Raw genomic sequence first — 24,032 nt, 5'->3', positions numbered from 1 at the left:
TTAACAATGACATGTTCCTTTATTACTATGAAGGCACACTGTAGTTGATTTTAACAACATCCATCTTGTTGCAATACATACTCACTTTGGCAACAAATGTGGATAAGTCTGACTTTGAAAAATAGTCCACAAAATATAAAAAAAATATGCCATATATTTATAAAAATCAATACATGTTAGTTTGTACCTTTACATGGTATTTGAGATGCGAGCGGAGGAATCGAGGAGGGGAACCGAGGAGAGAGGAGGGGAAGCAGCAGGCGGTTAGAGAAATGTGAAATCCTCTCCTCTAAGCGGTCATTTTAAAGAGACGTCCATTAATGATGACAGGAGGCACAGCAGCCCTCTGTCTGATGGACAGAACTGCGTTCATGATGATTTATATACTTTTGCTAAAATGGAGAAATTAAATTACGGCCCAAAAGTTTTAATTACAAGTATTAAAACCTAAGCATAGTACACCAAACCAACTGAGACGTGTCTGTCCGCCTTTTACACACACACACACACACACACACACACACACACACACACACACACACACACACACACACACACACACACACACACACACACACACACACACACACACACACACACACACACACACACACACACACACACACACACACACACACACACACACACACACACACACACACACACACACACACACACACACACACACACACACACACACACACACACACACACACACACACACACACACACACACACACACAGCTCCTAAAGCATATAATATATAGGCTATCAGGATACAGCCGTTGTGTATTTTATTATGTGAAGCACTAAATATCGACTCTTTGTTTGTCCTCCAGAGAGCCTCCTCGATGCTCGATCCTCGAAGTGCATTTAGATAAATTAGATTACCTTCAACGGAGCGCGCTGAAATCCATTTCCGGGTCACTATACCGGAGGACCGAGGAGTCGAGGAGGGGAAATTAGAGAAATAAGAAAGGCCCCTTGTATCTTTTGTGAGTGAATAACACAGCCGATATACTGCACACTCCTCACTGTTGAACCCATTACAATCAGTGTTGTTGTTGTTTTTGATATGTTTTAACACTGGGTGGCTTACTGGTATAAAAGGTTGGATGGGTAACAGGTGGCAGTGATTGAGGCTCTTGCGTGAGCACACAGTTGTTGACCGTTAAGCAATGCACTGTGGTCTGGTTGTAAATAAATGGTATTATAAGTCATTAGCGTTGTTGTTGAACCCATGCGTCCTCACTAGTTTTACCCAGTTTAGCAATCCCTTGATGACATTGAAGGTTTCTCATTTCTCTAATTTCCCTTTCGACTCCTCGAATCCTCGGTCCTCCGGTAGTGACCCGGAAATGGATTTCAGTGCGCCATGTTGAAGGACATCTCATTTCTCTAAACGCCTGCTGCTTCCCCTCCTCTCTCCTCGGTTCCCCTCCTCGACTCCTCCGCTCGCATCTCCTGTGGGCTAAGACACCAGGATAGGAGTCGAGGAGGGGGATTAGAGAAATGAGAAACCTTCATTGAGTAGCAGTGTTTACCACACTCACCTTAAATGTGTTTCCCCTCCATCTGCCTTCCTGTTCATAGGAGTTGATTATTGGCTCCACCAAGTGGAATATTTCAGTATTACAGCCTGCCCCACAAATACTTTATAGATGAATGTGCTGACCATCAGGCGCATGATTGTCACCTGATTGTCAGCTCCTGTCAGCAGTTCCAGAGTGACCAACACAACCACGTTGGCTGACTTGGGACAAAAGCTGATTGAAGAATGGGAAGCCATCCCACAGCACTGTGTGACCAAGCTGGTGACAGCATGAGGAGGAGAGGCTGCTGTGGCTTCTATGATTCTTCCATATGCTATTGAGGCAGCTGTTTGTTAAATAAATAAATTGTTGAATTGCCAATATGTCTTGTTTCATCAGACTTCAATCATCCAATCCACCAAACAAGAGTCAACAGCTAAAAACAGCTGTTTGGCATTGGCAAAGAAGAATTGGCAAATGTTTGATGGGCGCACCCCACATATTCAGCTCTGCTGCTCATCCTCACAAATGCTTGTTCCTCACAAATGTGGCACCATTTAAACGGAAAATAAACAGGCTTTCCAACGGTATAAGATTTATTGCCAAGAAGCAATCTTTTACATTGTCAAATGTTTCTGTTTATCTTATGGAGCTTCTTTTTAAAAAAAATTGTTTTTACTAAGTTTGTAGTAGTATAGGCATCAATGTTCATGTTTTTCTCTATCTTTATAAACACATGAACAAACTTTGTGTGAGAAATGGGAATATTTTGTAAAACTCTGAAGCTACACATATTTTATTATTTGCTGGTTTACAGATAATGATAGACGCCCACAGGCTCTGACATTAATCACTCAACATATTTTCAGTGTCCAAACCTATGCTCAGTTCAGGTCACCTGTACATAGCCGAGTGACGCGAGTAGATATTCAAGTTCATTGAAACGTTATACTGTATGTTCCTAGTGTTCATCTCTTACATGCAAACAGACAATAAAGTGTGGAAAATGATGAGTGTCCAGGTGGAACCTGAAATGACAAAGGGACAGATTAATTTAGTGTGGTCTTTCCTATAAAAAAAGATTCAAATTTAAATAAGAAGACAAATGCCTATAAACAACCTGGCAACATTAAATGGAAATCAAAACTTTATGAAAGATAGTCAGATAGTTCTTATTGTCAACCAATCTCATGATACGACTAAAACCAACAGGAAATGTAGGCCTAAAAGGTCATGTCTGCGTATCATATCGTGATACAGTATCTTCTTCCTATGTGTCAAAAAAGGCGATATTTCCTAGTGACCAGCAGTTTAGGAGAAGTATCCTACTCAGGCCCGGTTCTACGGGGGTGCATAAGGGTGCATTGCACCCTCAGTTGAGTCGTTATGCACCCTCATTTGAAAAATGAAAAGTGAAAAAATGAAAAGTGAAAAATATTACATTTTGCCTACTATTACTAACAATAGTAGTAATAATAATAATAAGAAGAAGAAGAATATAGTTGAAATAAAATAAATTGTAATTGTGGTTGAATAGCATTGTCTGCTGCATTTATTTGATCAATTTAAACGGTAAGTAACGTTATTATGTCAGGTGCGCGTGACCTGTGCCGCTGCACATTCATCATCTGCAAGGTGCTTACACAGCAGTCAATGATGGACATCAGAAAATGGTTATAACAACCAGCCCTTATCGCCAGCAGTAACACTGCATCTGCTGCAGGTAATAACAGTTCAGATCATGGGGACATTACGGCTACAACAACTGGCGCCATGCTCTTATAGGCTATGTGATAAGGGACTGGGAAGGCATAATCAAACAAAGAGCACATAGATCCATAGATCTCTTAATGTTGCTCTCAAAGTGCACCAGATTGATGGTTTTAACTTCAATATTTAAAAAAAATAATAATCCCGGGGGAACATGCCCCCGGACCCCCCCCCCCCCCCCAGAGGAGGTGAGGACCCCCCTAGAGGGTGTTAGGTCCACTCCCCACTTATAAAAATAGCACTTTACCACTGCACCCTCTCTAATCTCAGATGCACCCTGAGTCATTTTGTTCTGGAACCGGGCCTGATCCTACTAAACATGTGTTTCCTCCTAGCGAGCCATGTTGCTCTTTGGATGTCGATCATATCGTCCATCACTTTGGTTCATACTTTATTTTCAGTTGAAAGCTTAAATTTGTCCAAAAGTTTGGACAAGACAAACTCCCTACAAAATTAATGACATTCACATGTGCCTGTGTTATGCTGGTTAGCTTATTAAATGTTAGCATGATGGTGAACATGATTATACCAGGTTAGCATCAGAATGCTATAATTGTAAAAACCCTGTCAGCATAAGGTTTAAAACACTGCAATGCTAAACCCTGCAGAGTGGTGCAGTGAGGATGTACTTTTGTAGGCAGACTCTTTTAGCAATGTCGTGGAGCTCTACCAAGTCTGGCTCTTCAGTTGCTAAGTGCACCCCCTATCTTCCCCAGCTATTTTCTAACTGTCTGAGTGCTGTTTGATATGCCTCTTTAGTAGAAAACTGCACAGCTTTAAGCTAAGAGCCACAGACAGAAAGACACAGTGATGATTTTGTTTTTTTTGGATTTGTTGACAAGAAGAAAGCATTAGATTTATAGTAAAAGTACGTTTGGTCTGTATGACTGTGAAGCGTGCTTCATGTAAACATACCTGACTGATCCCCTCCACTCTTTGGAGCTGAGGTGACATACTCTAAAGAAACAAAGACATCTTGTTAACCCACAGTATCACAGCATGTATTCTTTTTGATGGATGTTAGTCCCGCCTCCACCTGTCAGACTCACCTGACATCCTGGCCAGCTCCATGCTGTAGTCAGAGAACTCGTGGGGTTTGCTCACCGTACAAACGTGAGCACCAAAATCCTCCATGTGGACGTGTTGGATGGTGAGTGTGATGCTGCCGGGGCTGTAGCTGATGGTGTACCCCCTGGTGCAGTTCTGGTAAGCTTTGTGTTTGATGTAGTGACACAGCAGCTGGTTGTTTGGGCCCCTCCACTGCACAGACAGCTGAGGGATGTGTGTGCTATCCTCATAGTTGTACGAACACGGAAGGGTGACTTGCTGACCAGGCTGACTCAGCACTTTTACAGCACTGCCTGGGGACAGAAGAGCATTGAAGAGGTCCTCCACACTGACACACCCAAACACAGGCATCTCTTTCTTTGCAGCTGCCACTGGGCTTCAAGCCTGTTTAAATCACATCTCAATATCACACAGTGGTGAAAGAAATATTCAGATCCTTTACATGTAACTGTGAAAATATTTTACTTCAATTAAAATCTGATCAATTCATCTGATCATAATTTTCTCAATGAACTGTTTGGTAAAGTACATTTCCAAAACATCTTGTCAGTCCAAAACCCAAAGATTTTCGGTTTAGATATGATGGAAACGGTAAAAAGCAGGAAAATCTACATATTCAAGAGCCTAAAAATAAGCGTAAAAGCTTATTTGATTCTCACTTTTTAGTCAACAAATTGTTGAAGCTCTACCTTTTTCAGTAACATCTTCCCTATCAGTGTTGTTATTTGCTGTATTCATGTTTATGTTGCATTTTCTCTGATGTATATGTTTGTGATTGTACTAATTTATATCCTGTATTGGCTATTTTAATCTACAATGCAACATATTCTATCAAATGTGTTTGCAGATACATTTTCTGTAAAAAGACAACTTTTCACAAGCTCAGAGATACAGCCCTGTTGTTTTGTTGATGCATTTCCATTTTTGTTGCACTTAAGAATTATGAATACTTTCCATACCTATAAAGGAACACTTAATTTATCAGTTTGTCACAAACATCAGAAAAGCAGAGATACATGGTGTTCACTGGACAGGAAAGTGATGACAAACCTTAACTGGAAAAGTAATCACTGTTATTCTTTGCTAGAACTATGAAGCCAGACGTTCAACAGTATCAGTCATGGGTGGTATTTAAACAAAAATAAATCCAGGGGATACAATTGTCAATAAAAGAAACGTCCTACATGTTCAATTAAATCTGATTATCTGTGTCATTGAACCTACCTTCTCCAACAATTTGCGACATAATTATTCCGAGGAACAGCGCAGCCGTCGCAGTCTGTTCTAGAGGTGTCCTCCACATTTGGTGATGGATTCGAATACTGGAATTCATGAATATAATTCAGGAATATCAAAAACCTCCAGCAGAGAGTTCAGAGATGATGCCTGCCTTGTTTCACTTTTGCTTTCAGTGTTATATTTAGCTGCATGAGATAGCACTCTGTGGTTACCAGGCATCATAAGACTGCTTGTAATAAGATCATATGTTTTGGTTTTAGTTTGAAGTGTATTTGTGTTTTTTAGGGGGTTTAAACATTGAGTCAACAAAAACAGCCTGTACACAAGGTGGTTACATCCTTTCTAATGATCAAATCAAAAGATGACACAGAGAACGCCAGACTCTGAAGGGTCAAAATAATAATATTTTTATGTCATATATTATGTTAATGTTTTAATTACGCCAGTACCATTTAAACCACACTTGTGTCTCCTGCCAGCAGGTGAAGCTTCTCTTGCCCAATGTGAGCAGTCTACACATTATATGTTTACACACTGCGGCTTCAACATGCTTTCAGCCATCATGTAAACATTTTGATCGGAAACGCGTGAACACGTTGCTAGCGACTTTTCCTAACAATTATGTTTATTGAATTTCGTACCATGCCATGTCTTCAGAGACTATTTTCAAGAATAGAAACAGTTGGTTGAGTTAGATAGTGACCCCAGATTTACAAAGCTTACACAGGAAGGTTACGGTTGGGCGATTGATCATAATTGATCAAGTTAAACTTTCCCCCAACTCTTATCAGTTCATCTTTAAGTCCAAGTGAATTTTTGCCAAATTGAAATGAATTCACACCGGACCACACTAAGACAATCAGCTATGATGAAAGGTCAGAGGTACAATTAGATGTATTTATGCATTTAGGATATTTATATTAATAAATGATCTTGCGAGTTGTGTTTGTGTATAAAGGATAAACGCAACATCACATCGCTCAAGAAACAGAAATCTGCACAGAAATCTGTTTAATATCATTCAGTGCCATTTACACAAATAGACTTTTTGTTTTCAAACACACTCACAGTAAAATACTGTCCTAGCTAAACTTCCATTGTATAGAACTACTGACCACAATAACATTATCACACTGTGCACAAAAAGGAGAACACACTGTACACTGCCACAGGCCCACTGAGGTATATGTACAAATACACACACACATACATGCACTCACACACATTCAGTCTCGTTGTGAAGTTTATTTACAGGTGCTCCACCATCTTAAATACGACTCATCTTAATACTTATGTACAAACTCTTGTAAACAAACATTTGGACAATTATTGACGGGGAACGGAAACTGATCAATGATTTATGAAAGTTGTTGACTTCAGGCCTCGTGCAAGAACCTCGTGTGCGAAGACAGAATTTTAACATATACAAAATGACTGAGTATGAATAAAAATACTCAGTTTTCTACAGGGGAGAAACACCTGTTTGACTTAAAAATCTAAATGCCAATAATACATTTATGTTGTATTCATATGGTATTTTATTTATATACCGTAACCCGTCTGATTTACCTTACTTATTTTGTAGATATGGCTAATTTGACCAGTTTGATTTGTTTTGTTCAGCTTGCTTTGTTAGTTATTTCTCTCTTTCTTTGCATTATGTTGTTCATGTTTTCAAGACATCATAAAACTAAATGAATAAAATAATCGTATTTTCTCAATATGATATGTACAGCTTGAATGTTACTATAATAGAAAATGAATTAGTAAAACAAAACTTTGCATTGTGCCAATTGACGGAGATTTTTTATTTTTTTAAAACAAACAAATCAAAGGGCTGCATTGGTGGGAGTGTGTTTCTTCAGGTATCAGTGAGACATTTGAGTTCCACATTGAAAAGACTGAAGGCTTACCAGACTCCACAACACTCTACTGTGATAAAAGCATACTATAATACAGAACTTAATACCTGTGCAAAGCAGAGACTTGTATCTTTCTTTTCTTTTTTGGGCCAGAGTGCCTTTTTTAAGAGATATCGTGGTAAAGGTGTGAATCAGAGGGGAGGACATTGCCTGAAAGTTCGTCGAGGCAGATTCTAACCTGTGTACTGGACAAAGGACTCTACCTACTGGCCACTCAGCTAAATGGCAGCCTGTAACAAAACAATCTTTAACCAAATGTTTTTTAGCATTTTCAATTCAGAGCGTTTCCCCTGTAAGTATGGTTCTACTCTAATGTGAAATTGTCTTTAGCTGTATTAATATATTCAAATACTGAGAGATACTAATGTTACTTTTTTGACCTGCTGATTTCTTTAAAAAAACAGACTTAGATCTCCACTGTGTTTCAGCCTATGATGTGTTTGTGAGTTAACAGGTGGCCCGAGAGGCCACAAGAGGTTGCATTCATCAAGTTTGAACAGCACATGTGTGCACTTAAGCAAACCTCAAAGCAAACATAAAAAGAGGTTCATAATGAGAATACAATCATAATCTTGCATGAGGCCTGACGTGTTCTGATTTTAATTGTTGATTCACATTTTTGTTCTTGTGCTGACAGCTTTGAGTGTTCTAAGGGAAGTTAAGATGTGCTGAGTGTACCTGAACTGTGCTGTGCAGACTCTCCCTGATCCGCATTATCCATCATCACGGCCGACTGGAGGTTAAAGTTGGGCACACAGATTGGACTGAAGTGACCATCTATAGTTCTGTTAGCCCACTTAGCACCAGTGGTAAACCTTTACTTCAGAAAAAGACAGTGCTTAGGTGTTGTTACTTCTTTTGTGCCCAAAGAAGGACCTTACCACCCTGCTGCTGCTACTGTGAAGTACAAAACCAATGAGACACATAAACCATCACTGTACAAATGCATGTAATATTTTACAGTTTTAGTTTTCCTTCTGCTTGTGCCATTCCACTGGCTGGTGATGATGCAGCGCTTACTGGATGCCTCGGAACAAACACATCGCAAACACCATGGCGAAGAGCTGCAGAGAGTAAAGAAACAACATTCCCCTGTATGACATGGTTGCAGTGTTATATTTTATACTGTGCTGTACTTTGCAGTGAACTGGGTCAATTCTCTGCAAAGAGTCAGTATATTTGAAATTACTAAATTATCTTACAGCAGATTTTGCAATAATAGTGTCAACTACAATAATAAGTGCTCCGGCCCCAGCTGTGTGCATCTCTTTTTAGTGTCCCCGTTTCGGCGGACATGTTTTGGTGAGTTATTCTTCATTTGCATGTGTTTTGCCACATTTGTGTTTTTATATTTGCAGAGTTCATGAAAGTGCAGCACGTTCCTAAACGAAATGTTTTGGGCCATTGTAGCACATTTGCAAATGTCGACAACTGTACTACTCTTGTTTAATATGCACACACACACATACAAACCCTTTTTTATTTAAATTTGAATAAAAGCTTGCTTTAAATAGAATCAACACAAATCATTCATAAAATGATGCATGAAATCAGCATCCTAAAAGATAACCTAAGGAAAGTATGTTTATTAAAAGGAATTGATCGGATTTCTTTGGTGTAGAAAGTGGCAGTTTTAGATGTATTGTTTCTGTTGAAAACCTAAGCGTAATTATTGTTAACCTACATCACTGTCCTAAATCCCTGGCATAAAAATAAATAACAGGCGATAAACATTATTCAGTGTTTTAAAAAATAAGGAAATGAGGAAACAGAACATACTTCAATAGTCAGCACCACGATGGCCAGAGCTCCTGCGGTGTAAATATACATCTCAAAGTAGTCCACCACGGCAGAGTAACAGCCCTGCATGGATGAAACATACAGCGATATGAAGAAAACTGCCTGGGTATGACATTTTAAAAATATTTATCTAAGACAGCCATATGGTGATGTGTCCGTTTAACTGGAATAACGGGTTAGAATTAAAATACTTGTTGAATTATCAAACAATATAGTGTTTATAGACTTTTTTTTTTTTTTAAATATCAATACTAAAACTCATCAAATATTGATTTCAGGAATATTTATTAACTGAATAAATAAAGCTGCATATGACCTTGTTGTGTCTGAACACCATGCTGCCGCTCACACACTGCTCCATACTGACGTCTCCGGGGTAACTGTTCCCCTGGCAACAGGCCTCTGGGACCATTTTAGTGGGGCTGAGGAGCCTGAAGAGGCTCTCGTCGAAGTCCTCTGGGCCACTCACACCACAGCAGTCGAACTGTACACAGACACATGAAGGGAGGGGTCGATTAAAGGTGGAGAGGAGGGTGAAAAGAGGAGGTGAGTGTAGAATCAATGCTTCACCGTGGTCATGATGGCGTTCCAGGTGGATGTGAGGACATCAGTGTTGTTGTGACCTTGGTAGTGACGTTTCAGCTCCCTGCTGAAATACTCTCTCGTCAACTGGAAGTAGACACGAACACAGAATAGTTTAGAAACCTGGAAAGTAACTAAGAACATTTACTCAAACTCTGTCTGAAACCAGAGCCCAGTCTGCTCTGATTGGTTAGTTGGCCGGCTCTGTTGTGATTGGTCAACCTCTTAGAGATGAGTTGGAAATCTCACGTATGTGTTGGTGCGCTAGCATATAGAAGCGAAAGTGTTACATAGTGATGTCACTATGTTACTGAAGAAAACAAAGGAGTCCAATGGAGGTGTTTCAGGCAGGGGGGGAGTGGGAGAGAAATGGATGGAACTTGGGGATATTAGCCTCTGCAGATCATTTACATGCTCAAAAACTATACAACACACTACCGGAAAAGGAAATTGGGCCTCTTTAAGTTACATAATTGGGCCTCTTAAGTTCATTTTAGGTAGCCTAAATGTACTGTACTGTAAATAGGGAATGGGTGGGATGAAACCCTCTTTAATGGTCACACATACAGAGCACAAAGCACACACATTGAAATGTAGTTTCTGCTTTTTACCCATCCTAGTACTAGGAGCAGTGGGCAGCTATTGTACAGCCCCGGGGAGCAATGGGAAGTGGGGGCGACATGTGCCTTGCTCAAGGGAACCACGGCAGGGGACTTGAACCGGCAACCCTACGGCTCCAAGCCCCGACTGACTGAGCCACTGCCGGACTTGAGTATTTCCATTTTCCAGTACCTTTTTTTCTTTTACTTCTTTTTACCACATTTCAGAGAAAAATACTGTGCTTCTTACTCCCCTACATTTGTCTGATAACTTAAGTTCATTGGCCAATTCAGATTATTGATACAAAATATAAATAAGTGCATCAATGGAATAAGCATCAGCTCCACCTTTAGAAGGAGCAACATTAAATGAATGCACATATTAATGCATCAATAATTATAATCAATGATATAATGTCTATGATTGGGAAATTATTCTACGTTTTAGTACTTAAAGCATATTTTAATGCTTATGCTTGTAAACTTGTACTTTACTTGAATGCAGGGCTTTTCCTTATGGCAGAGTATTTTAACAATATAGCAATGCTATTTTTACTTAAGTGAAAGATCTAAGTACTTCTTCCGCCTCTGATCAACTCTTAAGGTACGATTGTCGGTCTGTTAAAAACACAACGTTACAACATAGCCAAACATTAGAGAAACGACATATGTACTGCTTCAAACAAAGGATAACATCTGCAATAGATATTCATGTGCCTCCCATGTCTCTATTCACACATGCAGACTAAGCACTGGAGCTGCCACTCTTTGTGATTTAAACCTTGGAATAACATCCTGGCACCACCCAGGGAGACTCAAGGGTCAAAGGTCAACACGGAGAAAGTTCAACTTTGCTTTGCCTCCCAGGGGAAACAGAAAAACGCCACTGATAGTTACGCCAACTCAAGTAGGATATAAAACAAAAGATAATCTGATCCTCATGGTTCTTATAGCTTCACGATTCTCTATGAACTTTAATTAGCTTCTGGGCTACACTTAACATGTCCACAACTTGACGCTTCTTAAAAAGGAAAAAGAAAGTGTGAACAGGGTTGAAGCTCAAACTACATTTTCTGCATCCATGTAGCTGCAGCTGTCTGCATGACATCAATTTTTGTATCTGTCTTTGAGGGTGCAGGTCAAACTTCTACAACCACACCGACTTTACATGTTGACTGCACCTGATCGAACACATCTGCTACACTGATAGACAACAGACTGTGTGTGGTGACATCCATACATCTTTTTACCATCAGCTGTTAAGTAAGGAGGCCTCTGACTTCCCCAGCTTCATAGTGCAACTTGACGGATAATTTTACAGTATTTGTTTTTAAAGATGTTTTAAAATTCATATATATATAAAAAAATAGCAGACCCCTCCAATGTCTTGTATACAGAATACAAACTGTAACCATCAGGTAGATGCTAAAGGTTAGGTTAAATACAGGAAAAGAAGAAGTAAAACTTCTAAACTCTGGACATAAGGACGGTGTGAATGAGGAGCGTAGATGAATGCACTTTATGTAGGCAATTAACAGCATGATGCACTCCACATCTGTTTAATGATAAGTTTTATTTTATTTAGCAGACTTTATGTCCAAGATCAATTTCCCTAGGGACAATTAAAGTGATTTTGACATTTTAGCTCCGTTGAGACAGTACTCACATGCTCCCTGAAGAGGAACGCCAGGATGGCAGCCGCCAGCTCGGCCAGGAAGATGAAGAGGATGAGCATGAAGAACTAAAAACAGTGAAGAAGAAATAATTAGTGTAGTCTAGGCAACGTATTTTTAATACAAAGATATTCTAATAATCATAGTTATACTCTGTAAAGAATGTCAAATGCCTAGTTATGACTCAAGACATGAATATTTTGGACAAAAAACATAATTAAATTGTCCGTTTACTCAACATAAAGTGTACTGAGTGTGAATAATAGTTTGTCCATAATGAATTTGTCTGGTGAAGTAATGGCTGAATAAAAAAAAGGATCGTATAAAGTATCTTGTACTTTTTGTAGACATGCATCACTACATTCCTCTAGATGGCGCACTTGTATTGTTTCACTCTGCTATTACATAACTTTGTGCTCCGGACTTGTTTTGTAGCATTTTTACCACTTTTTTAAGGCAAATATGAAATCGCAGCACTACATTTTAATTACATAGAACAAAACTGCTGTAAGAAATAAACAGAAAAGGCTTCTAAGAGTTATTAGTATATTATTCTGGGACTAGAGATACCAGATTTCTTTATTTAAATTGTAAAAAAAATACATCATCTGTATTTGTGAGTGTATGTGTTCTTTCTAGAACATATGAGTGTAAATACATTATGTGCTTATTGGATACTAGCCTTAAGGTAAAATAGATCCAAATAATTAAAATAATAACCTCTGCTTTACTACGTGATTAGAGTTCTCCAAGGTAATGGGTCAATCAATAGTAAAAGTACTTTACAGCATTATTCTAAATTTAAAAATGTACTTAACCCTGTTTTACTTTTACTGAAATAATCCCACAGGATTATTATTTTTCTTGCTGTAACACTAAAGCAAATATGTCCCTGTGTTCAGAAGATGTGAGACAGGTGACGCTGCAGCACACTCACAAACATCAGCAGACACTTGTTCTCCCTGATGGCTCCGCAGCAGCCCAGGAAGCCCAGCAGGAACAGCATACTGCCCATGGCCAGGATGACGTAGACCCCGGTGAACAGCACCGGGTTGGCCGCCACGATCTCCCTGAAGCCCATCGGGTCCACCAGCACCCAGACACCCACACCCAGCAGGAAGGAGCCCCCCAGCTGGGAGAGAGAGGGCTCAATGTTCACTTATTAAGACAGCTTTCCCCTGTCACAATAACTTATTTTGTTGGAAAATATATGGTGCCAGAAAAAAATTCAATAAAGTTATATAATTAATGACCATTTGATGACACTAATGTAATGAAAATATAATAGGGAAATAATGCAAAAACATGATTTAAAACAACAATTAACTTTGAATTCTTTAGAATATTCAAAAATTGGAGTTAGACTATGAGAAATATAAAAATATTCTAAATAAATAAAATATAACAACTAAAACAATAAATCAAATGGCAATTCTGGCACAATGGAAGGATGTTGACCACTGTAAAAAATATATATGGCCATTGGAAGGACGAAGTTGTGTCCTGTAAACTGTGATTTTGGGTAAAAAAAATATTATATTTGTTTTTACTTTAAAGTTAGCTCGATTAGACTGCTGGTAAAGTCTGATCTTCTAAAGCTTGTGTTTGTTTACCCATTGGCCAGAGCTACAAAATGTAGCCCCTGTTGTGATAGACTGCAGTTCTATCTCACACAGGCTCCGCCCTCTACTGGACTCTATGGGTACTACTCTCATCAATGATACGCAAGCGTTCACACACTAAAGTTGTATAAACGTAGCCGGCCAATCAGGGCGAGCCTACCTGAATGCGCGTGCAGGCTCACAGTATATAAGGCAGAGCTACACGTCCTGACTGTCATCCTTTTCTCTTCAGCGAGCGGGACAACACCTGAGAAAAGCATTCGAAACAAGTACAAAGTATCTTACCTCCAGGCAAGCGAATGGAGTCGCCACTGCAGGAAACCCGGGCCTGTCCCTCATGCCCAGCTTAATAGCGGGCGCCGATCCCCACCAGCTCTGGTTCGAGTGCCTGGGACCAGACCACGCCGAAGACGAGCTCGAGGTGGTGGACGTGGGAGACCAGGATATGGCCGAGGCGGCGCCACCAACGTTCGCCATCCCAGCCGTGCGGGTTATGGCTCTGTTTGCTGAGGAGGAAGAAGATGACTTCGCCTCATCGGTGTCTGAAACTTCCGGGTCCGGAATCCGCGGAAGTCCACCGCACATGTCTGCCCGCCAGGTCGCGTCAGACTACCGCTCCCCCCACCACTGCCGCCGAAGCCGGTAAGCAGGTTACGGTCCAGCCCGAACGGCGCAACCGGCTTTCGTCTCGCCCCCATTGCCAGATATCTGGCAGTGTGTGGAGGCGTCGTGGCAACGGCCACTGAAAGCGAGAGCTCCGGTGGCAGGAAAGGTAGGTATTCTGAGGGTGCGGGGCCGCACGGAGACCTCATATCCCGGCGTGCCCCCCCCCTCGATGAGAGCCTGGCAACACATCTGCCGCGTGACAGGGCGGCTGAAAATAACACTGGTGTGTTGGGCGTCTCGCTGATTGCTCTTCCGCAAGATGCCCCCACCTCACCGGATCAGAGCGATTATTTGACTGCAGCATCGGCCAAATTAATATCCTGGTCCACGTTATGGCCGCCGCTGCTTGCCGAGTGATGTCCCTGGCCACAGTGGGATCACGCCGCGTAGCACTTTCCAAAAAAAGACTGTGATGATCTCCTGGGAGCCCCCGTGTCTACGGAAGGGCTCTTTGGATCGATTTCCTCGGTCACGTGGATGAGGAGAAGTCGCAGCATGCTGCTTCTTGCTCATCCTCAGAGGAGAGAACACTGTCCCACACTCGCCGCCCCCGCTGTAACTCCAGTAAAGGAAGCAGCAGGTGGGCGTGTGCACGTGAGTGTAATAAACTTCAGAAAGTGCTGTCAAAGTGCTGTCAAAGCACTATGCGGGTTCAGGGACGCTATAGCCGGCATGTTGTTGTCAGAAAACACACCTCGCCTGGTATAATAGCTCCGATTAATGCATTTCACCGTTAATGTGAAACATAGCATTAATACGAAGGCGCGCGGCCCCGCGAGAGTGGTCGTGGTGCATTCAAGAACTTTGGCGGCGGAGAGGGCCACCAGAGAGTACCACAGCTTCTTAGCTGCGGCTCCACAGCTGCTTCCTCAGCTGTGTACTGACAGCATGGGTGGACAGGACACTGGGAGTGGGTTACTCACTCCAGTTCTGCAGCGTCCCCCCTCCATTCAGAGGCAAATCTATCATCCCAGGAGGAGATAGGTTTCCTTTCAACAGAAATTCTGGCCCTGTTGCAAAAACGGTGGGTTACGTATTGTAACCCTAGTTCTATAGGCACAGGTGGAGCCCTCTATTGGACTATATGCTCTCATAGAGAGAGAAAAAAATAGAGGGCAACCAGAGAGTACCACAGCTTCTTAGCTGCGGCTCCACAGCTGCTTGCATGTCCCCTAACACAGTTTTATGGGGAATGGAAGCTCAGCTGTGTACTGACAAAATGGGTGGACAGCACACTGGGACTGGGTTACTCACTCCAGTTCTACAGCGTAACCTCCTCCATTCAGGGCTGCAAAAAGTTCCACATGTTAAACAGTTACTGGAACTGGTGCAGCCGGGTGATTGGTTCACAACCATCGACCTGAAGGACGCTTACTTTCATGTTGAAATTGCTCCAAAACACAGGAAGTATTTGCGTTGTGCCTTCCAGGGGATAGCCTACGAGTACAACAGACTACCGTTTGGCTACTCCCTGTCCCCACGCACGTTCAGTGTACGCCCCCATCGAGAGCGAGGTGTACGCCCCAATCGAGGGAGAGGTGTACGCCCCCATCGAGAAAGAGGGCGCCACTCTGTCAGAGAACAGACGGACGTTCCTGCTTCCGGAAACAGTTCTGAATTGGTTTGAATCCTACTTAAAGGACATAAACAACTTTGTTTCTATAGGTAAATACACATCTGAGTTGACAAATATGACATGTGGGGTTCCTCAAGGCTCCATCTTGGGGCCTCTTCTCTTTAACATCTACATGTTACCACTGGCTCAGATAATGAAAAACAACAAAATAAGTTACCATAGATATGCAGATGACACACAAATGTACGTAACAATTTCACCAGGAGACTATGTTCCAATTCAAACACTGAGTAAGTGCATTGAACAAATCAATGACTGGATGTGTCAGAACTTTCTCCAATTAAACAAAGATAAAACTGAGGTAATGGTTTTTGGAGCCAAGTCAGAACGTATAAAAGTTAGCGCTGAGCTTCAGTGTGCAATGTTCAAAACAACAGATAAAGCCAGAAATCTAGGTGTAGTCATGGACTCTGACCTGAGTTTCATTAAAGTCACATTAAAACAGTTACTAAATCAGCCTACTATCACCTAAAGAATATATCTAGGATTAAAAGACTAATGTCACAGCAGAATTTGGAAAAACTTGTCCATGCCTTTATCTTCAGTAGACTCGACTACTGCAATGGTGTCTTCACAGGTCTCACTAAAAAATCTATTAGGAAGCTGCAGCTGATTCAGAACGCCGCTGCTCGAGTCCTCACTAACACTAAGAAAGTGGATCACATCACTCCTGTTCTGAAGTCTTTACACTGGCTTCCTGTGTGTCAAAGAATAGATTTCAAAATACTGCTGCTGGTTTATAAAGGACTGAATGGTTTGGGCCCAAAATACATTTCTGACCTCCTGCTAAATTATGAACCATCCAGATCTCTCAGGTCTTCAGGGACTGGTCAGCTTTCTGTCCCCAGAGTCAGAACTAAACATGGTAAAGCAGCGTTCAGTTATTATGCTCCAAATATCTGGAACAAACTCCCAGAAACCTGCAGGTCCGCTGCAACTCTGACTACTTTTAAATCCAGGCTGAAGACTTTTCTTTTTGTCGCTGCTTTTAATTGAACTATTCATATCTTAGACTGCACTCTAACTTTTATCCATGTACTTTTTCTTTTAATGTTTAATTGAACTATTCATATCTTAGACTGCACTGTAACTTTTATCCATGTATTTTTTCTTTTAATGTTTATTTTATTAGCTTTTCTTTTTAATGACTGATTTTAAATGCCATTTTCTTAATGTCTTTCATTTTTTGTAAAGCACTTTGAATTGCCTTGTGTTGAAAAGTGCTATATAAATAAACTTGCCTTGCCTTCAGGCAGTTTTCAGACTGTGACGGGGGGCAATGGTGACAGCCCTTACCATCATGCAGACTTTGGGTCTCATGGCGGCTGCTCACCAAGTGGTACTGCTGGGGCTACTGCACATGCGTTGCCTATAGAGATGGTTTGCCAGCCTTTGTTTAGATCCCAAGCATAAACGACGTCTGGTGACCATCGACAAGACGTCGTTTCAGTAGAGGGCAACCTCCGATACTGGGGGTCCCCAAAGCATTTGCTGAAGGGGAGGGACCTGCCTAGAGACAGCTATAGGTGGTGGCTGGTCTCTGACAGAGACCCGGCACATCAACCTTCTCGAGCTACAGGCAGTAGTACTGGTCTTACAGCACTTCAAACCCTTACTACAGGGCAAACATGTGCTGGTGAAGAGCGACAACCGCACCACGCTTACATCAACAGGCAGGACGGAGTCAGCCCCGCCGCCTTGTTGAGTGCAGCGGAGAACCTGTGGTTGTGGGCCTCAGAGAATGCTTTTATCTCTAAAGGCTCCCCACATTCCGGGACTGGAGAACAGTGGGGCTGGCCTCATGTCAAGAGGCGGGTCCCTGCCAGACGAATGGTGATTCTCCCTGGCTCGGCAGGACAATCCACCCTTGGGGGTGGACACGTTTGCACACGAGCCATGGCCAAGATATTTGCTCTACGCCTTTCCACCGCTGCGTCTCATTCCCCCACTCCTGGAGAGGGTGAGACAAGAACAGTTGTCGGTCATTATGGTAGCCTCAGGTTGCCACTCGGCGCCGTGGTACACAGAAGTGACACAAATGATGGTGGGCCAGCCCTGGACAGTTCCTCAGTTCTGGGGGCGCTGTCTCAGGAGGCGGGTGCAATAGGGGCGTTACCCACTCAGGGCCGACCTCTCCAGGCTTGGCTCCTGAGAGGGACAGGCTGAGAAGGGGTGGACTGTCTGACAAGGTAATTCAGACTATCCAGGCAGCAAGAGCGGGATCCACCACAGCCTGACGAAGTGGTTGGGATTCCTGCAGTTACTGGAACTGGTGCAGCCGGGCGATTGGTTCACAACCATCAACCTGAAGGACGCTTACTTTCATGTCAAAATTGCTAGAAAGACAAAACACAGGAAGTATTTGCGTTTTGCCTTCCAGGGGATAGCCTACGAGTACAACAGACTACAGTTCGGCTACCCCCTGTCCCCACGCACGTTCAGCAAATGTGTGGCCACAGCACTTCAGCCACTACGCGACCATGGCATGAGGGTTTTATTTTATCTCAACGACCTCATAGTCATGGCCAGGTCCAGGGAATGGGCAGATGTTCCACACAGCCCAATTGATCTTACACCTAACCAAGTTGGGGGTTTGCGGTCAATTGGAAGAAGAGCAGTCCCATACCTCACCAGCAGGTGGGGTATCTGGGGATTTTGCTCGATGCAGCCCCCATCGAGTGCGAGGTGTATGCCCCCATCGAGAGAGAGGTGTACGCCCCATCGAGAAGGATGGCAGGCTACGTGCCACTCTGTCAGAGAACAGACAGACGCCCCTGCTTCAGGCAGACTGAACGTTGGTGCGAGGAAAGGAGTCTAGAACCTCTGTCCGGTACATTGGGCTCTATTCTATCCTATCTACAGTTAATGGTGGACAAGGGGCTTGCTCATGCCACAGTCAAGGTGTATGCATCTCGTCCTGTCATGAGGGATTTGGCGGCAGATCAGTCTTTAGCCAACCGCTTAAGAAGCATTTTTTGCAGGGGATCAGGAGACAGCGCCCAGTGGTGCATGTCTCCACCCCGCAATAATAACTGATATTGGTGCTCGAGGCTTTGGTTACAGAACCGTTGAGGCCACTGGGGTCCGTGCACACTCTACACGTGGTGTGGCTGTGTCGACAGCCTTGTTCGACGGCGTGAGTGTGGTGGACATATGTACTTTAGTTTATACATTATTCGAATAATATAGGAATAGTAGATAGGATTACTTCAAATATAGTACCTTATATTTAATCTTTTTTCCCTTTAGACCCTTGTGGTTTATTCTTAAAAACCTTTACCCACCCCCCATTTTCCCTCTGCTGGTCTATGGCCTTGTAGAGGGTAACGGGGTCGCTTAGATAAGCGGGGGAGTGCATCTGACGAAGAGATAGGTTGTTATGCTCCCTATCTCTGTTTCTTATCCTATATCTAATAGAACTGCTCGGGTCTTGATAGATTGAGTGGGGAAGTTCATGAGATCTTTCTAGAGGGTTATCAAGAATAACTTTTATCCAATGACCTTTTCCCTCTTTGTCTGTGTCTGTGTATTCTCTTGTTCCGATTAACCCAGCCAAATCTTTTTTCTTGTTTTGTATCTACGCCGGGATCCGGAGTCGAGGCTGATCCTCTTGCTGTAGTCCTGTGTCTTGGATCCTCTATCCTGAGTTCTGGATTAAGTCGTGGACTTCGGGTCGTGGCTGAACCTGTCTCTGCGGTCCTGCCTTGGGTCTCGTCATGCTGCTTCCCTGATGGCTTCCTCAGGATTGTAGCTGACATCCTCGTGGATTCATCTTCTTATTACAGACAAATGCATTTCCTAACATTCGGTCTATATGCTGTAAAATGTATTATCTCTTCGATTTACACCCGGCATCTATTGCACGTCTGTCCGTCCTGGGAGAGGGATCCCTCCTCTGTTGCTCTCCCTGAGGTTTCTCCCATTTGTTCCCCTTAAACTGTGGGTTTTCTCTAGAAGTTTTTCCTTGTACGATGTGAGGGTCTAAGGATAGAGGGTGTCGTTTTTCTCATACTGATATTCTGAAGAATCTGTGCTGTTGTATTTGCTGTAAAGTGTTTCTACTGTAGGCTATTTTTATTATATGTACAGCACTTTGGCTCGACCAAAAATCGTTTATAAATGTGCTATATAAATAAAACTTGATTTGATTTGATTTGATGTACGGCGGCGTCTTGGTCTACGCCAAGCCGGTTCATAAGGTTCTATCTTTTGGACATGTCTGGCTCCTTCTCATCGTCTGTGCTTGCTGGGGCAACACAGGACTGGTGAAAAGAGGGGGGCTGTGGGTCGGTAAGCTGTATCTGACCCCCTGGGACATAATACACTTACGTTTCCCCATGCTCCTTAAGGACCTGGGAAACGTGGTGCGCAGTGTGTAGTCACTTGCGCTGGCACCTGCAAGGTGGAGCTATGGGCTTATTCAGACCAATTAGGCTCTACCCAGCCAAGTAAGCTGCGGCCCCGACTTCTCCACGGTCACAACCGGGTGATAGGAAGTTGGGGTGTGATGGCTGTTAACCAACAGGGTGTTTATTCATCGGGGCTCCACCCACTGTACCCATAGAGTCCAGTAGAGGGTGGAGCCTGTGTGAGATAGAACGGGGGGTTACGCCGTGTAACCCTAGTTCTATAAGCACAGGCGGAGCCCTCTACCTAGGGGCCCTGTCTTCCCTATGCCGCTCGCTAAAGAGGGTGTAGGATGACAGTCAGGAGGTGTAGCTGTGCCTTATATACTATGAGCCTGCGCGCACATTCAGTTCGGCTCGCCCTGATTGGCCGGCTACGTTTACAGTATACAACTTTAGTGTGTGAACGCTCGCGTATCATTGATGAGAGTAGTACCCATAGAGTCCAGTAGAGGGCGGAACCTGTGCTTATAGAACTAAGGTTACAATACGTAACCCCCCGTTTTCCTTTACAGATATACTCTAATCATATATAATGAATCAAAGTAATTTATACATGACATCTTGTCAGTAAAAAGCACAAGAGATTTAAAAGAGACGTAATGATCTCAGCATTCACTCACAGCTGAAATGTTCACAACATGAATATCTTCTGCTGTCAGTTAATTAAATAAGGGAATATTCAGACTTGACTTGAAAGCTTATAGTTAACATTTTAAACAACAAAAATGCATCTTACAACAACAACAACAAGGAAAGATGCTGCATTTTAAAACATTCATTAGCATAAAGCTATATTGGAAAACATATCAAAGACATGATTATAATTTTACAGGATTGTTTTCTGATTTTATTCTGATGTTAAACCACAGAAGGAGAGAGCACGAAGAGTGTTGAACTCACAAAGATGAAGAAGTTGAAGATGAACATGAGGTACTTCATACAGCTGAGGCAGTCCCCCTCCATGGCTGAGCCTCGGGCTGAGACCTCCCCCTGCAAACACACACACACACACAGTGTTTATTTAGCAGCATGAGACACTTTTGATTTTCTTTAGGGTTTGTGGAGACGATAAAAGAGCTAAAAGAGAGTACATTCTGGACATATCATCAGGTGGACAAAAACAACAAAATAATTATATTGTTTATCTTTAACTGTAAAACGTGACAATATGTAACTGTGTTTATTTCTTGTTTCACCGCCCCCCAAGTGACCAAAAAATGTATTAAGGCAGGTTTCAATTATGTACGAGTGATTAAGAAAATACTGCTATCAGCGATGCAACAATTAATCCCCTGATACCTTGATTATGAATCAGCTTCCTAAAGTTGTGTATTTTTTATGTCTATATCTCTGTAAATGTAATATCTTTTTGGTGTTGGACTGTTGTGAAACAAAAATAAGCAATGTTACATTAAGATCTGGGATATTCTATTGAGTTTATTTCACAATGTCCTGGACCAAGCATTTAACCGATAAATCCAGAAATATAAGCACAGTAATTGATTATGTAAAATAATAAGTTGTTCCAGCCCAAAATCCCAAATCTTAAAGCATCATTCACATGATACGCAACTCTCTCTTTGGAGCAGAGGTTGGGCGCAGGGCCTTGCGGTTGAAAAATATAGTTCAGTTTGAATTCTATCGTTACCTTACCTGCTACCTTGCAGCTACCTTGCAGCGGTGATCTGATTGGTAGGCGTCAAAAGATAAGCAGTAAACAAGGTCAAAGTTGAAACTATTTGAATTTGAGCGCAGCGCTAGGCAACAATTTAGAGCGGTGTGCAACGCCAATGGTAGCAACACGCAACTCGAGCAACACGTCAACGCAGACCCGTTTTACCGCATACTGTATTATGTGAATGATTAACTTAGTCAAAAGAACAATCTAAACATGTTATATTGGATATTTTATTGAGCTTTTTTCAGAGATTTATGGCAGTTTGTCGACAACATTTAATCAATGAATATAGAAATATAAAAAATATATGAATATTGTAAATTAATAAGTTGTTGCAGTCCTAGTAATATAAGAATCTTAAAGGCTAAACGTTAATTCAGCAGGAATCAAGAATATATTTTTCTGTTATTTTGAAGGCGTAAAGATGAGGGAAATTTCTTACAAGACAACATGAATACCGATTTGTCGCAAAGTTAAAACAATATGATTTGTCTTGCAGCATGCATACTGTAAATGTAACTCTATGCAGCATGTTGCATAAAGCTCCTGAACACTCTGTGTCTTATCTGCAGTCGATATGAGCAAACATGAGAAGCAGGACGGAGGAAGGTGCGATGACATTTTGTCAGTAACAGTTTTCGTCAGAGGACGTGACACTGCCAGCCTGTCCCTGTGGCTTGGTTTGACTCATGGAGGGACGTTGGCTGCTACTGAGGAGGACATGTTGCTGTAAGTGGGTCCATCAGTGGGGGTGTGAAGAGGACCAACTGTGCACTTATGGTCCCTGATGGTGTTTACCAGACAAAACATGCAGCCACCTGTCATATCAAAGAGGACAGAGAGTTTTCTTTAATATCAAATTAAATCAAGAGCAAGACTACTGTGAAAGGTCCTTTTAAGGGCCTTATTTCAGATGTAATCACATCAAACGTTGTGTCTACTATGGTTAGTATTTAGAGACAGATGATCACTTTTTATTCCGTCCATGTTGGCTATAGCTGTTTATGTTGACCGACTATTTCCAACCCTATTAATTGAAGGGAAAAGGATTCTTTGGAAAGGACACACAGTAAGATGTAACACACTCTTAGCGATCAGTATTGTAAATGAAGAAGCTTATAGGTTAGGACCTTGAAGACTTTGTCAGTCCGCTCCATCCTCATTTGTTCCTACTGAAGATGTAAATCTACAAAAACAACTCAAAGTTTGTATTATTTTCCTAAAACCGCTCTAATGTTTCACTGCAGTATGTTTACATGTTAATGGTAATGAAGGGACAAGTCACTAGGTGCAACAGTGTGGCTCACTGATGTGTTTTGAGCCTCGCTAAAAGTCACAGACTGTGATCGTTTTATCAATCAATCAATCAATCAATGTTTATTTATATAGCCCAATATCACAAATGTTACATTTGTCTCAGTGGACTTTACAGTTTGTACAAAATATCAGTATGACAATACGACACCCTCTGTCCTTAGACCCTCACATCGTACAAGGAAAAACTTCCGGAGAAAACCCACAGTTTAAAGGGAAACATGGGAGAAACCTCAGGGAGAGCAACAGAGGAGGGATCCCTCTCCCAGGACGGACAGACGTGCAATAGATGCCGTGTGTAAATTGAAAAGATAATACATTTGCAACATATCTGTGATCGTTTTATCCACTTCACACTGAATATTTTACGTATTGAAGTACTCGCGCGAACGTCCATGTATGCCTGACTCTTTGTAGTGCAACCATGAGGTTTACATGTGTTTCTTAAGAATGAAATTGGATGCAGATGTTTGTGTTTCACTCAGGATGAATTGTTATTAATTTGGCCCTAAAGACATCAGT

General features: G+C 42.1%; 1 protein-coding gene across 2 annotated transcripts in view; it reads right to left on the bottom strand.

Annotated features, from left to right (window-relative positions):
- Positions 1-6,603: 6,603 nt before the first annotated feature.
- Positions 6,604-24,032, bottom strand: part of LOC117557831 (tetraspanin-18-like) — a 40,931-nt gene continuing 23,502 nt past the window's right edge. For both annotated transcript variants that reach the window (XM_034233796.1, XM_034233797.1), the window contains exons 3-9: positions 21,419-21,508; positions 13,123-13,317; positions 12,179-12,253; positions 9,902-10,000; positions 9,648-9,815; positions 9,311-9,394; positions 6,604-8,595 (exon numbers count right to left, since the gene is read on the bottom strand). In XM_034233796.1, coding sequence (XP_034089687.1) covers positions 8,548-8,595; positions 9,311-9,394; positions 9,648-9,815; positions 9,902-10,000; positions 12,179-12,253; positions 13,123-13,317; positions 21,419-21,508 — 759 coding nt within the window. In that variant the 3' untranslated portion in view covers positions 6,604-8,547. The remainder of the gene's footprint in view (positions 8,596-9,310; positions 9,395-9,647; positions 9,816-9,901; positions 10,001-12,178; positions 12,254-13,122; positions 13,318-21,418; positions 21,509-24,032) is intronic.

This window comes from Gymnodraco acuticeps, unplaced genomic scaffold (genome assembly GCF_902827175.1).
Source record: "Gymnodraco acuticeps unplaced genomic scaffold, fGymAcu1.1, whole genome shotgun sequence".
Taxonomy (NCBI): Eukaryota; Metazoa; Chordata; class Actinopteri; order Perciformes; family Bathydraconidae; genus Gymnodraco; species Gymnodraco acuticeps.
The sequence above is the reverse complement of the archived record's forward strand: the minus strand, read 5'-3'. Positions and strand labels throughout refer to the sequence as shown.